This window comes from Manacus candei, unplaced genomic scaffold, assembly GCF_025592945.1.
Source record: "Manacus candei isolate 608988 ecotype Guabito, Panama unplaced genomic scaffold, ASM2559294v1 h1tg000041l, whole genome shotgun sequence".
In the NCBI taxonomy this organism is placed as follows: Eukaryota; Metazoa; Chordata; class Aves; order Passeriformes; family Pipridae; genus Manacus; species Manacus candei.
In genome coordinates, this window is record NW_026138089.1 from 5494642 (window position 1) to 5509494 (window position 14853).

The 14853-nt window shown below is 44.4% G+C and overlaps 2 protein-coding genes across 14 annotated transcripts in view; one reads left to right on the forward strand and one right to left on the reverse strand.

Annotated features, from left to right (window-relative positions):
• Window positions 1–12233, forward strand: part of PHKA2 (phosphorylase kinase regulatory subunit alpha 2) — a 48853-nt gene extending 36620 nt beyond the window's left edge. For 4 of the 6 annotated variants that reach the window (XM_051795121.1, XM_051795123.1, XM_051795125.1 and 1 more), the window contains 5 exons: window positions 309–356; window positions 2744–2911; window positions 4415–4468; window positions 5855–6055; window positions 6565–12233. In XM_051795121.1, the coding sequence (XP_051651081.1) occupies window positions 309–356; window positions 2744–2911; window positions 4415–4468; window positions 5855–6055; window positions 6565–6738 (645 nt within the window). In that variant the 3' untranslated portion in view covers window positions 6739–12233. Of the gene's footprint in view, window positions 1–308; window positions 357–2743; window positions 2912–4414; window positions 4469–5854; window positions 6056–6564 lie in introns of those variants that run through there. The other 2 variants (XM_051795122.1, XR_007905842.1) reach the window with 2 other exon arrangements.
• A 126-nt stretch (window positions 12234–12359) lies between these two features.
• The window catches only part of PPEF1 (protein phosphatase with EF-hand domain 1), a 39876-nt gene continuing 37382 nt past the window's right edge, over window positions 12360–14853 (reverse strand). For all 8 annotated transcript variants that reach the window (XM_051795135.1, XM_051795127.1, XM_051795128.1 and 5 more), the window contains 3 exons: window positions 14082–14245; window positions 13361–13445; window positions 12360–12878 (listed from right to left, as the gene is read on the reverse strand). In XM_051795135.1, coding sequence (XP_051651095.1) covers window positions 12685–12878; window positions 13361–13445; window positions 14082–14245 — 443 coding nt within the window. In that variant the 3' untranslated portion in view covers window positions 12360–12684. The remainder of the gene's footprint in view (window positions 12879–13360; window positions 13446–14081; window positions 14246–14853) is intronic.

The window sequence follows — 14853 nt, forward strand, 5'->3', positions numbered from 1 at the left end:
CCATGGTCCCTTCCACTGGGACCTCAGTGGATGGCGTGGGCAGCCAAATGGATGGCTTGTGGCTGCCAAAAAGGCTCCTGGCAAGGCAGGATCTGCCTCATGGTGACCCTGGGAATCAGCAGCAGCTGCTCTGAGATCAGCTGAAGTGCAACTCTGAAAGAGGACAGGGGTTGTTGCAGTTTTCCCCAGAATACCTGAGCTTATTCCATATTTCTTGTCTTTGCATGGATGGGTTACTTAACCCTGTTTGTGTTCTGTTCTGTCATGGCTGTCTGTCTGATGTGTTGGTGTCTGGTTTTGTTTTGTAGTTCTTTCATGAGGGGCACTCCGTGTCCAGCAGCATGTTCGCTTCCACGGTAAAACACTGTTGCTCTGCTCCTGCTCTTCCCCCGTGTGTGTGTGTGTGTGTCTGTGTGTGTCTGTGTGTCTGTGTGTGTCTGTGTGTCTGTGTGTGTGTGTGTGTGTGTGTGTGTGTGTGTCTGTGTGTGTGTGTGTCTGTGTGTGTGTGTGTCTGTGTGTGTGTGTCTGTGTGTGTGTGTCTGTGTGTGTGTGTGTGTGTGTGTGTCTGTGTGTGTGTCTGTGTGTGTGTCTGTGTGTGTCTGTGTGTGTCTGTGTCTGTGTGTGTGTGTGTGTGTGTGTGTCTGTGTGTGTGTCTGTGTGTGTGTGTCTGTGTGTGTCTGTGTGTGTCTGTGTCTGTGTGTGTGTGTGTGTGTCTGTGTGTGTGTGTCTGTGTGTGTGTCTGTGTGTGTGTCTGTGTGTGTGTGTCTGTGTGTGTGTGTCTGTGTGTGTGTGTCTGTGTGTGTGTCTGTGTGTGTGTGTCTGTGTGTGTGTGTCTGTGTGTGTGTCTGTGTGTGTGCGCACGCGAAAGGTCTTGGCTTTAGAGACCTCCTGTGACTTCTGCTTAAAACCTTGTTTTCAAACCCTACCTCTTTGTTTTGTTCATCTTCACTGGGAACCAATTCTTGTTAGTAATCTTTTAATAGAAGTTGAGTCTTGCATTTTGATCCACTTAGGTCCTCTGAAGCTTAAGCAGTTGTAGCAGATAAAGTACTATAACAGATTTAGCTGCTTGATAGTGGATTATGTTACAGGTGTCTTCAGTATTTAGAAGTAATGTAGCATTGATAAATGCTGGCAGTGTCTGGACAGTGAGGAACCCAGAATAGCTTCAAGTTGCTGAGACAGGGGTTTTATGGGCATGGCTATCTCCTCAAGCAGTCATCTTCTTTCAAGGCAGAGAACTGTCGCTCTTCTTAAGCTCTCACTCTTAGGAAGGAAGATAATTGCTTAACTATTTTACCAACAGAGACCTCAACAATTTAAAGTTAGTCTGAAGCTCCAAATGTGTCATGGAGAGACAGGAAGTTTGCAGCTATGCATGTCCTTTGAACTGGCTGTTGTGATTTGTGATTCTCTGCATCTTCAGACTTATTGTCAATGGCACACCTCCCAAATGTCATAAGTACACAGCTGCAGAGCACCACTAGCCCTGTGGCCTGGCCTGACAATTGTCAGGTTGCTGTTGCCTCTCATTTCCTACATACCAGCACAGAAAGGCAGGCTTCAACTGGCTGTTTGATTGAAGTGCACATATTTAGCTGTTCAGGGTGCTTCTCTGAACCACCTGAGTAGTCAGATTAATTATTGTATACAGATGGATTTCTCTGCTTTGGCGTTGATGCTCCCACTGAGCTCCTGCATCCCCAAGCTCTGCTCAGCGGGATGGAGGAAGTTCTGTCTGTCATGGTCAGTGTGCAGTGGAAAGGAGAAACAAGCACTGAAACATCAGGAGAAGACCACCTGTGCCTCATGAACACCAGCAGCAGTGGAAATGGATTGTTCTCATTTGCTGTGGATTTTTTGCAGAGCTTGGCTATGCAAAATCCGTGAGCCTGCACCTTCCAACCATGCAGTTTTCAGTCTTAGTGTCCTCCTTCCCCTGTACCTTGCTCAGGTGGTTTCTTACCCAGAGATGATGGGATTTCAGATGGGGCTATCAGTGAAGTCCTTTCTGGGCTGAAAGTAACAGGTGTGCAAAAAGGAATGAGAAAACAGAAGAGCTCAGTCTGGGAGTGCAAGGAATAGGCAGACTGTATGTGAGGAAATCAGAACAACAATTTGGTGGTAGTGCCATAACTTTGAACACGATTTGCTGTCTAATTTAGTGTCCAAGTCTAGTAGGGTAAAAAACCAGAGCAATAAGGGTAATAAAGGAGAACAAGACTGACACTTACAGAGAGGCAAGCGTGATGATTTCATGGCCACATGAAGTCAATTTTTAATCTACTTATTTTAATGGAGCTTTTGCATGGCGGACCTCTCTTGCTGGACTCATAGACCCTTTGGTTCTTTTACAACACCGAGCCCAATGTCCAAGTGAACCAGACTTACCTGCAGATCCCCCCATCTTGAACACCAGTGACACAGCCCTGGAAGTCAGCTTGGGTTTGTTAAAGTAGTCAGACCTTGTGTTAAACCAAGCACTGAAGTTTACTGTGTTATGCCATGTTGAACTGCTTGCCTGTTTTGTTGAGAAATTATTGAAGTACTCGAGAAGTGAAGCTTGTTTTTAAGGGGAGAGATACAGATCAATCCTGCTCCATCTTCCTGTCTGACACCATGGCCTGTATTTTTCCCCTGGTTCTGAGGTAGCATTATAACAAAAATGTATTGACCAGGTGTGGTCAATACACCCACTTGGGGTGGTAGAAGGCAATTAACCAAGGCTTTAATGTCCTTACAGAGGAGCAGCACTCCATCATCTCCCACCAGTACTTCTCCTACTGGCTCCAGTGGAGACATGAGCTGGGGTGACCGAAAGGGGCAGTGGCTGCGCAGAAGGAGGCTTGATGGTGCTATTAACAGAGTTCCTGTTGGCTTTTATGAGAAAGTGTGGAAAATCCTTCAGAAGGTAAGTTGGCTGCTATGGAGGGCAGGAAACAAGAAAGCTGCACAGTAACTTGGGGAAGTGGTAGTTCAGAGGTAACATCCTGCCAGGAGTTGGTCTTCAGCTGGAAGACTGGTGGAAACGAGAGTCATTAGTGGAAGTGTGTCTCTTGAACATAAAAGGGCTCCATTAACACAAGTTCACATGTTTTTTTTGAAAGTTTGTTTTTTTCTGAAACCACCAACGCTGAATTTTGGCTGAACTTGCATCCCACAGCCTAATGCACGTTGTCAGTGCAGCTGATGGGCACTGCAGTGCAATGCAGTTCTGTGCTCCAGTTCAGAAGGGCTGTGAGGAATGAAGTAGGAAACTGCACTGACTCTTCCAGAATGTCTTGAATCTCTTGCTGGCTCTTCTGAGCTGTTTAGCATTCTTGACATTTTTTTGTTTATTTTCAAGTGAAAATTAAGTCCTTGCCAGCACCTCAGAGATGAGGGGTTTGGAAAGGTGTTGAAGCAACTCTCCAGGAAGGAGGAGAGGGAAATTATGAATTTTTATCTATTTCATAGTGATTATGCACCTGTTTTTTTTCTTTGCTGAATGTGAACCAGTGTTCAGGACCTTGCAGCACTGAGCTGTTCATGCCTGCTTAGTTGGGAAAAGACTACATCACTAGTTTAGGCTGGTTTTGGTTGTCCTTCTAAAATCAGTTACACTGAAACTCCTAGTGTTGATGTCAGCCAAGATGAGTCATATGTGACCTCTTGGCTATTTACTAATGGGATCTTTCAGTAGAGTGAGCATCACTTCTGACCTGTCTTAATAGCTAGGAGCATTTGTATGTTTTTTTTCTGGCTATTAAAATGAATTGTGCTTATCTAATTTGTTTTCAGTATTTCATTCTTCAGATGTCTTTGGACTATTCATAAAATCTGTCTCTTCTTCTTGGTGTGTGTTTCTGTACCTCAGGTACTCAGATATGTCACTCCTTAGCCTACCTTCTCACCACTTAGGTTTTGTCACTCTTTCCTTGTATCACTTGGTACTTCTAACACCACCTCTGCCCCACTGGTTGACACCCTTGAGGTGTGGTGCCCTGGATCTGAAACACGTAACTAAGGGTTGTTTAAGGGAAAATGAGAAAGGTTCTCGCTTTTGTGGTCTGTTGTCCATAGTGCTTTCATGTTACCTTATTTCTACTTCCTTTCGAGCAGAATGTTCTCATTAATTTGTTTCCCTCCTTTGTGTGCCTCTGCTGTAGTGGCTCTCTTTAAGTGCTGGAACACAGCACTCTCTTGTGTGTCATGTCAGGCTATTTTTTATGTTTGCCAGGTTACATAATAACTTCTTTAGCATAGATGAAATACAATATTTTGGAACAGGGTTTTTTTGGTCTCATTTGGGGGTTTTTACTTTGTTTTTTTTCTGTCTGAAAGTTCTTACATATTGGCTCAAAAAAAGAGAAACTCTCAGAAGATTTACTTGCAAGAACTGTAATTTCTGTTCATTGTTGAAATGTTGTTTCAGTGCCATGGTCTGTCCATTGATGGGTATGTCCTTCCTTCTTCAACCACCAGAGAGGTACAGTAAAATGCCAACGATTTGCAGTGATTTTCTCCCCATGTGTTGAATGCTGGGTGTGACAGTGTAACATGCAGCAGGGATGCTGTTGCAGATCCTTGGTTTCAAGGTTAGAACATCCAGACTTTGCCCAGCACCTCTGCTGGCTTCCCCAGTCTGTGCAGATGTGTTCCTCCCAGACAGGCCTGGGAGAGTGTTTCTGGCAGGTTTTCCCCTTTGCTGAGCCTGCCTTCTGGATACCTTTACTCTCCCTGTGTGCCCACAGAGCAGAGCTTGAGAGAGGGTGGCTGATGGCAGTCCTCGTTGGGGGGAGGTGAGAAGACAGTGCAGACCTGTTGGAGTAAAGCAGACATGTTCCTTGCCACTTACTTTTTTTTAATATGCTGCAACACCAGCCAGTGTATTTTGGCTTCACAGTCTCAAAAGTAAATATCAGTTAAGAATGATTGTTTCTAACCAAAACTTTGACTTTTTAATTCCATAACCTTTCCTTAAATTTTTTTCCTTAGTTCAATTGCCTTTAGGTGCTCTGGCAAGTTTTGAATTCACATCTATAAAACAAACTCTTGTGAACAGTAATCCATCAGAACAAGAGAGGTGCTTGTGTGCTTGAGACTGTTTTCCTGTCTGGTTCCCTTGGATTTGTCTCTGGCTTCCTTCTCTTCTGAGGGATGATGGCAACAGCTGAAGAGAGGAGCTGGAATTTTCTGCCAAATTTAAATGTTGCTTTTTGGGTTTTTTATTCAGAAAGGAGAGCTTTATTTATCCCTATTGTGTAGGTAAATAGGCTTATATTTTTAGCCTGTCAGACCTAGACAGTATCTAATTTTGCTGTTTAAAGGATTCAAAAAAATAAGCACAAACCTCCTAAGGCAACATAACATCCACAGAGATATGCCAGTGCAAATTAAGATGCTCTACAAACAGTATAGCGATACCTCTGCATGGCAAAGCTTTAGGGGCTTATTTAAAAATCACCCCTCTAAGCAGGTGGTTATTTTTAAAACTTAACAGTAAGTTTGGCTTTGCAACTAACCTGTGGTGCCAGAGAGACACTTACAAGGCAGAGTGTGTGAGATCACAGCCTGAGGAGCAAAGAGTTAATTTGCCAGCTAAGCATCAGCAACCCTGTATGTAAGTGAGATGTGTATGTGATGGGTTGCAGGGCTGGAGCAGCTTCTGGAAGTTGTGTAACTGTTTGCAGAATCAAGGTCTAGCAACACGAAAACTTTCTGTAAGTGCTAAAGCGGCACAAACATTTCGTTCGCTTCAGTCAGTCTGCCCCCATGTGCAGAGAGGAGCATATGTTTCAGAGCTTGCAGGATGTGGGGAACTAGTCTTTTGGATTTGTCAGTTTTTCTCTCTATTTCCACTCAAACTTGCCAGATGACCCCGTGCGAAATCAAGTTTGCTGTGCACGTGGAGTCGGTGCTGAACCACGTCCCCCAGCCCGAGTACAGGCAGCTCCTGGTGGAAGCTATTCTGGTCCTCACGTTCCTCTCTGACATCGAGGTGAACAGCATCGGGGGCATCATCCACGTGGACCGAATCGTGCACATGGCCAATGACCTGTTTCTGCAGGAGCTGGTGAGTTTAAAGGGCAGTGGTGGGAAGTCTCCTCCTTTGAAAATTATCTCCTGCTCCTTTTTAAATATGTGTGATGGCCTGGTTCCTTCCCCTACAAAGACAGACAAAATCACTTAAGTATCTTCTGGAAATACATTCGGAAAGCTAATTTAAGAATTGTGGGAGATTTAAATGGAATAAAATTGTAGTGGCTAACAAGCTCTGAAGGATATTGTTAGACTGAAGTGAGGGTTTCCTTTGTCAAGGCATTAGAATTACTAATATTTGAGTAATCCCACTCTTTCCCCCCAAAGGACAAAAATCTGTGAAGTTATATGTTCTTCATTTACTTACACGGATCCAGCTAAGTCATGTGGGCCCTATAATAATCCTGATTAAGGTTTTCATGAGGGAAAGGAGAATTGTTTTCAGTATTCAGCACAAATGGAAAATCATAACGTGGTGGGTTTTTTCTAATAAATAAACATGCATGCCTAACTTGCCCTTCTTCTTTGCTTGTGTCTTTTCAGAAATCATTTGGAGCTACTGGCAGTATCTTGGAGAAGGACATAGCCACAGGAATTTGCCACTTTTTTTATGATAGTGCTCCAAGCGGGGCCTATGGCACCATGACATACCTAACAAAAGCCATAATTATTTATTTACATGATTTCCTGCCTAGCACAGGCTGTGCCATGCAGTAAGTGATGCCTCGTGCGGGAGGGAAGGCTCAAAGCTCTTTCTCCCCATTTCCCTGTTGTGAACCTCACGGTTACTTGCTGCCTGTGTGTGTGCCGTGCACTACCTCAGCATTGGACACTGGTGACCATGCTCTGTGCATGCCCTACCTACGGAGGACAGGGAGCTGGAATTTGGCCCAGTTTTGGGAGAGTGTGAAAGAAATAACAAATAATGAGGCTTATTCTGCCCAAAGTGCATAAATGTAATTCATAGTAAATTAGAAAGAATGATACAGTTCTGCCAAGGGGAAAACAGATTATTCTGTGGAGATCAAAAGGCATAATAAAACAACGGAGCTGTATCTCGGGCATAGAGTCTCCCAAATAAGGGAAGTGATGGAATTCATTAATTTTTCTCCTGCTGTGTGTAAATGTACATCATTGTGAATCACTAATGCACAATGTGAAACATCCAGGGAAATGTAAAATAGAGGCATAGGAGTAACTTGAAATAACCCAGTGATATTTCTCATATACGTTTATCCTGGATCTCTTCTCACTTGCAATATCCACTAATTTGAGAGGATAGCCTCTGTCAGGAAACTGCATCTGTCTTTAATCTGAACAAGACAGCTTCCTTCCCTGCCTCCCTGAGGCTTTGGAGGCAAAATCTGAAGATTCCAGCTTCTCCAAGGTGACAGACACTTTTATGCCTGTAATCCTTTCCTCTGAATGGAGCAAGATAAACCGCTTCCACTCAAGCACCCTTTCCAAGTCTCCCAATTGTTTCCCTTGCAAACAGCCTCAGAGTTAAGAATGGCATAATTGTGGCCCTTCCAGCACAGTGTGAGTTTATAGAAGGCTTTGATGTTTCTCTTTTTTTTCCTTTCCCATTTTTTTTTAATTTTTCTTTTTAGTTTGAAGCTGCACTGGTCACATATAGTAAGAGTTTGGGCTACCTGGAAGTCTCCCTTCAGACAGTTCCCACGTTAGTGCTGGCACCTTGAATCCGTCCACTGGAAACTCTGAGCTGCTTCAGGGAGAACAGGTGTGTCCTGCAGGGCAGTGGTCCCATGGCCACTGAAACTGGAAACAGTGGTAGGCGGCCTCTGGAGAGGAAAACCCTGCTGTACCCCAGGCAGGATTTTCCTTGTGCTGACACTGTTGGCTTTGTCAATAGCCACGTGCCAGCATCTGGCTGACAGCTTAGGAATATGGCAGTAGCTTTAGCCTCTCCATGGCCACAGGCTCCCCTGGCAGTGTGGAGGTGTGCCAGCACTGCTGCCATGTGAGCAGGAGGGATCAGAGCAATTCTGTCTTGCCTGATAGAGGGGAAAAGAGCAGACAGGCCTGTAAAATTTTCTGAGCTAATAAGCCTGATTAATTATATTTCTGTGAGCCTCCCCTCCACTCTTTCAAAACATAACTATACCATTTGTATAGGATTTGAAAACTTTTTTTTTTGGTAACAGTGGTGGGTGGTGCTTTTGAGAGTGAGCTTTTTGTTTCCAGTTTTATACAGGTATCTGAAAGACCTTGACAAAATGACAACACCCTGTCTCACTTGCCAGTTGCCAGCACTCATGGTCCCAAGGAGGCTGAGCCCCTGATGGCTGTGCCACCCTGCCTGCTGTCCCTCTACACACTCGATGCTGCTGTAGCAATGTCTGGGCACTGCCTCAAGACAGTGAAGGCATGGGAGGCCTTAGGAAGTGATTTATTGCTTTTGCAGAGAGCAGAGGAGTTTGGCAGTCCAGAGGCCCAGGAACCCTTGGATTGGGTGCTCCAGAGATACCTTGTGTTAACCACCATGAGAACTATGGGCCTGTGGAGTGGCCAGCATAAAGTGACAGTTCAGGTGCAATTACCACCTGGATGTGGAAGTCATTTTATTGGCATGGTGCCTGTTTTGTAGGGGTTTGCCTTCATTATGGTTTGGTTTGGATTTTTTTTCCTTTTCATATGTATTGTGAGAGCTTACTTGGCTTGTTTCCCAGTAAATGAAAGTAAAATCCCTTGTCTAGTTTAAGCAGATGTGACAGTGCAGAGCGTGAGCACACAAGAGCTGGTATGATGGTTCTTGTTCTACCCAGTATCATATGAAAATTTACTAGTAGCTGTTATTTTTGCTTTTGTTTTTGAATCCTAGATTGTAAGAGATGCAAGATGATTTTCATTCAGACTCTTAATTTTATTTTATTTTTTAACCTACAGCGTGATCTTGTTTTCAGAAACAAGAAGGGTGATGTAGTTGGTTTTACATTAAGCTGCCTTCAAGTCTAAAACAATGAAACGTATGACCTAACATACCTGGTCACCTCTTAACACTTCTTTTTTTAATGGCAGTGTCATTGGTGTCTTTAGTATGAAATTCACAGTATGAACCAGGTTATGGTATATTTATGATTATCATGAGTTACCACATGAAATGCAGGCACTTGGAAAGTATTTATGTGGTAATTTGAAGAGTTTAGGTAGCTGATGGTGAAAGCTGGGACTCTGAAACACACAGCTAGGGGAAGGGAAACTTGTGTTATTTCCAGATCAGGCACAGCTTCAGCTTGCAGCTCATTCCACTTGGAGAGCTGCATTGTAGTGCAAACCTAATTAAGCAAATAAGGTTTTACACAGACCCCCTGCTTTGCTGAGGATTCCTGGGGTGTGTTAGGCTGCTGCAAAGCAGAGCTGGCACTGGCAGTGACGAGGGTGTGCTCACAGATAAAATACATGACGACTTTGCAATTTGTGTAGGGCTGAGCTAATTGGCAGAGGCTCAACTTGGCCGTGCGGCTTCCCTGGGGAGCCAGCAAAGGATGACACTGCCAGCTTCCAGTCCCTGGAAACGCATTTATGGAAAGAAAGCAAAGGTGAACAGACACATCCTGTGCCTCAGAAACAAGGGCATTAGTGAATTAAAATAGACCACCTGAGAGCTGCTTGTCCCAGCCTGACAGGCACTGCTGCCCTAAGCACTTTGCAGCTGTGGGGTCAGAAGCACCTATGCAGTGCTGGAGGCAGCCAGATGTGCCTGGAGAGGGGAATGGGGCTGGGTGGGGCTATTGGCCAGAACGATGATGGGTGTCCAGCTCAGAGCTCATACCACATGCTGGCTCCAAACCAGCTCCTCCAGGCCAGTGCCCTCCCTGCTCCCTGATCATGGCTGTTTCCTTCTCCCTGCTGCCGAGTGAAGGACATGGGTTTGTCTAACTAGACAGATCAAAAGCACCTTTGATCTCCCTCAGGTAAATGTGAAAACTTAATGGGTGGAGTACAAAGTTTGCCTGGCTTCTCTCCTGCTAATTGTAGTTTCCTTCCTTAGGGAAAGAGCCCTGCTTGTTTCTGGAAGGTGCAGGTGAGCTGCACAGTCCCTAGCTGCCCTATAAAGGCGTGACACTTTCTGTGGTGAGTGGTGAAACACCTGGGCTGCCCCCTGCGGGCACAGGGCACTGCAGGACTGTGTCACCCCTCCAGCAGCAGCCAGGGGCTTGAGTGAAGCCAGAGCCTGGGTCAGTCCTGGTGCAACCTTGGGCACTTTCTGGTATTGTCCACAGTTAGGAGCAGAGTTGCCCATTAAGCAGGAGAGAGATGCCACCAGTGGTGGCATCTGTAGCTGTAGGGTGAGAGTTTGGGCACTCATCTGCAGATTGATTCAGTCCCTGTTCAAAGAACCAGTCACATCTGCAATATTAAGTAGCCACTGCATAGAACTGTGACTAAAAGGGATTGGGAGTGGGGTTATATAGAAGAGCTTCAGCTCAAATGGTTTTGATTTAAGTACAAGCAGCAGGGCTTTTTCCCACTCCCAGTTTAAATCTCGAGTGGAATTTATTCCTGGCATTAGATGTTTCACAGTTACTCCCCTGCCACCCCCCCCTTCTTCTGTCAGGGGTCAGGGGGCTCTTGTGTGCTGCCAGCAGCTGACAGGACAGGGGCTTTCTTTTTTGGCTCAGTAATTCAGCTCCTCTCATACTTCAGTGCTGCATCCCCAAAAGCCTCTTACTGCCTGCCAAGTGCAGCACTGCACTGCGACTGTACCATGGCATCCCCTCTCATGAAGTGATCCCTCAAGGCGAGTCCCCTTCAACTTTATGTCATCTTCAGGAATGTGTCATTAGAGGGGGACATCTGAACTGATGCTGTCAGTCGTGTTTCAGAGCTCCTGTGCCTTGCTGCACACCCTGGCTTTGTCCTCCTTACTGGGATGGGTGGCAAAGGAGGACTCCAGAGCTGCACCATCCCATTCCACCTTGTCACTTTGCACCTACAGCATGGAAGCCAACAGTGGGAAGCAAGAGCCCACAACACACTGTGCTGTTTGTCCATCTTAAGTGGAGCCTTTTTGTCACTCCACTGGAATAAGGTGGGACTGATCATCACAGTGCATAGATCAGCATAACTGCATGCCAGAAACAGACATTAAGTATTACCAATGCCATTAACATTTTATTGTAAATTTTGTTGGCACTATTAAAGATTTTTCTTTCCCCCTCCCCCAAAGCAATAGAAATAAGTGTGTGCATGTTTATTCATTTGTCTGTCAAGTTACAAAATACTTCCGGAAAAGTATTCTGGATTTAATTGTAAAAAATAAGATCTAAGAGAGAGAGTAGTGCCTTAAGCTCTGGCTGCTGTTACATTCTGTGATGATAAACTGGGAAGGATGCTTTTCCTTGTTCTTTCAACACTGTTATTAAATAAAACCAAGCTGACTTACTTAGCTCATCTTTAGCTAATACAGTTTAAAGGGGGACTAGACTGAAACCTTTTCCTTCCCAAAAAGCACATTATGTGCATTGTATTTACTAGGGTTGAATGAGGTGATACTTTTACCAAAAAGCTCCTGACCTGGTGTTGCAAAGGAATTAAGTCCAGATCTCCCGACTCTCCCCCCGGGAACTGACAGGGTGGTACTGGCAGGAATGGGAATATTGGTTTGCAGTAGGGGAAAGGAGATGGGCAGGTGGGGCCATTGGACTTTTCCATCTTGCTGCATTTGAAAAACTCTAATTCAGAATTTCTCGGTTCCCTTTTCTTGGTAAAGAATTTATGTTTATCTATATGCAAGAATATTTAGGTTCATAATACCAAAATATGTTTACTTTGTGTTTATACTCATTTCTTTGTTTTTAAGAAACCCAGTTCATCTTCAAGAAAAGTGTTCTACGCTGTTAGGGGCAGGGTACCCAAATACAGGCAAAAAGACACCCCACTTAACTACTTAGACGTTACTCAGAAAGCTAAAGCTTTATTTTGTGATCTTGTGTATGTTACATTAACATGCTATGGATTTAGTCATCATTAAGGTGATGAGTTATGACTGTTTCTTAGCTCCAAATTCCAACAAATGTGGCAAAAAGTTACCAGTCGTAAGAGGAAACTTAGCACAAGTGTAAACACCTTTCAACCAAGATCCTGTAAGTTGTGTCTGTAAAGCTGGGATAGACAGTGACCTGGAATGATTTAGTTCCACTCCATCACACAAAGAGCAAATTTAAATGCAGAACAACCTATTTTAACTAGATGGTTCTTCCTTGGTTTCCTTTCCTGCAGTGGACACTCCATAGTCAGTGTCTCTTGTGCCCGTTTCATAACCAAGGAGGGTCTCATATGTTCCTTGTGGTCACCAGTGCTCTCAGCTGTTGCCAAGGACCACTGAGAGAAATAAACCCAAGTCTCTTCCTACACTATTGAAGGTGTGACCTTGGCAGTGTTCACGGATTAGATTAATGGGGGACATGGGGGAGGGTAAGTTGTAAGGTACTGGCAGTGTGTGGCAGTGACACAGGAATGCTGTTAGTGGGTTTTCATCTCTTCTGTCTCATTAACTGCAGGTACATATCATCCAGGAGGGACTACATAAAGGCTTACACAGTGACCTCAGTGCATATCATATCATACTCTATCGAGCTGCCCTTTTATGACTAAGGACAGGAAGGTGAGCTTCCAAGACAGCTCACAAGTTCTGCCTTTTCACGAGTTTGCCTTTTCCTCGACTCTGTGAACAAAGTGAAAGGCCTCTAAAAATTCATTGAAGTCAATGTGGCCATCTTTGTTGTGGTCTATACTCAGGACTAATTTGTCAAGGGAGTCATCCTGTACATCAATTCCCAGGTGAGAGGTGAAGAGTCTCCATGTCTGGCTGAACTCCTCAAGAGAAATCAGACCTAAAGGAGACAGACAGCAGGTTGCTTTTTCTGGTATGAAAATGTTTCCCGTTCCTGCAAATACACATACAAGCACACTCCCTCCCTTGCAAGAAGGTTACCTGCCTACCCTGGCTTTGGTGTGTTTTGTGCTTTCGTGACTCAAGTACATTTTTACTTTAGATAATGGTCAAATGCTTTTGCCAGAGGAATTGAGAAAGCAGTAAATAGTGAGAGTGAGAGTGGAAGGGAGAAAGAGCCCCCAGAAGAGTTAAGCCAGTACTGGAGATGGGGTATGTGAGAATTTTTTGTCAAGTTAGGCTCTGTGCACTGTCCCTTATATGGTTGCAGCCTGACTGCTTAAATTAGTCTTCACTAAACTGGAAAAATGACATCACCTCTGCTTCCTCTATATTTAGAAGCCTTAAGGAGGAAACACAGTGGGGAAAAAATAACTAGTATAGGCTTCCTAGAGCCAGTACAGTGAAGTTACCTAGACTTACCCGAGTTATCTTTGTTAATGATGTTAAAGATGATCTCCAAATCCTTTCTGTATCTGCACAGTGTTTCCACCAAAGCTGGCTGAGCCTGGTTTTGAAATTGCATACAGGAAGACAGTCAGACCTTGGTTTGAGTTAGTTTAACCAACAGAATATGTACAGTCCAATTCCATTTTCCTAATTTAACTTGTCAAATGTTAAAAAAAAATCCTTATGCTTAAATTCCCTGGAATAACACTTTGTGCCTGAGGAATAATCAGATAAACCCTGTCACTTTCAGATTGGCAGAGCAAGGGGGAAAGGAGCCCTTCACACCTCCTACCTTCAGTAATTATTTGTGGAAATATGGATAATCTAGGGAAGATGGTATAGGGAATTGGCTCTGGAGCATGTTTAAAAAGCTCATTTCAAGGAGGGTTGAGTTCTCTGGGCAAGATTTGTCGTATCTCCTCAGCTACATTATCTAAACGCCCTTGAAAGTCAACGGAAAGTAAGAAGCAGTTCTAGCATGTGATTCATCCAACCTATTTTAAGCATCTACCTTAGCAGGGAATGATGATTCCTACCCAAGCAGTGCTCATTTTCTTCCAGTGACTATAAAAGGAAGTTTGACAACTAGTTGAGATGTAGATGTCTACCTGATTGGCCAAACCACTGTCTTGTGCTTCATGTTGCACCAAAAGCTGTTCCTCCAAGATTTGTGAGGAGGTGTTTTCGTCCTTACCTCTTTTATAGGTTGATCCATTTTCAAATCATAAAAACATGACATGAAGTCAACTTGTCCATCTGGGTTCATCTGTGCTAACCGAGGCCGCAGCATCCTCCAGGGCAGTTCCAGATGTAGGACAGACTCCATTGCTGCAGCCCAGTCAGGGACAGAAATGCAGCCTGCCAGAAGGGGTCAGTTCGTGGTTACAAGTGGAACATGGCACAGCATATGTCAGTCACCAGCACACCTTCACAGCCGCTCTTAAGAACGGTTGCGAAGCACAAATATTTTCTCTTAACCCCAGGATAAAAGCCCTCATAACAATGAGCAGAGCACCCACAGATGCCTCCCAACCTCAACAACTTTGCAATGCTATTAGGATGTTCAGCATATTTTAACACCTTTTGAGAAAATGCAAGATTATGCCATAAAGAGTACTTCAGATTTCAGCTGAGCTGCAGTTAGAGCGACATGTGGCTGAAAAACTCAGCAAGACAGAATGTCAAACAACTGTTCAGTGGCCAAAGACACAGTACCATCATGTTACTGAGTGCCCTTGTAGGGGCATGGTCAAGTGAGGAGCCATCACAAGGAAAAGCTGTATTTGTGGTAGAAATCAACTTCTTACTCCTATATAAAAGCTTCATCTATTAACTTACCACTGAATTTTCTGCAGCTGATAGGTGAATGTGTGTCTGCTGAAGGTACAGGCAGTCAACTTTCCTCATGTACCTCCCAGACTCGGAAGGACACCAGTTCCCCCTCGTTTGACACCCTAGTTCCCTGT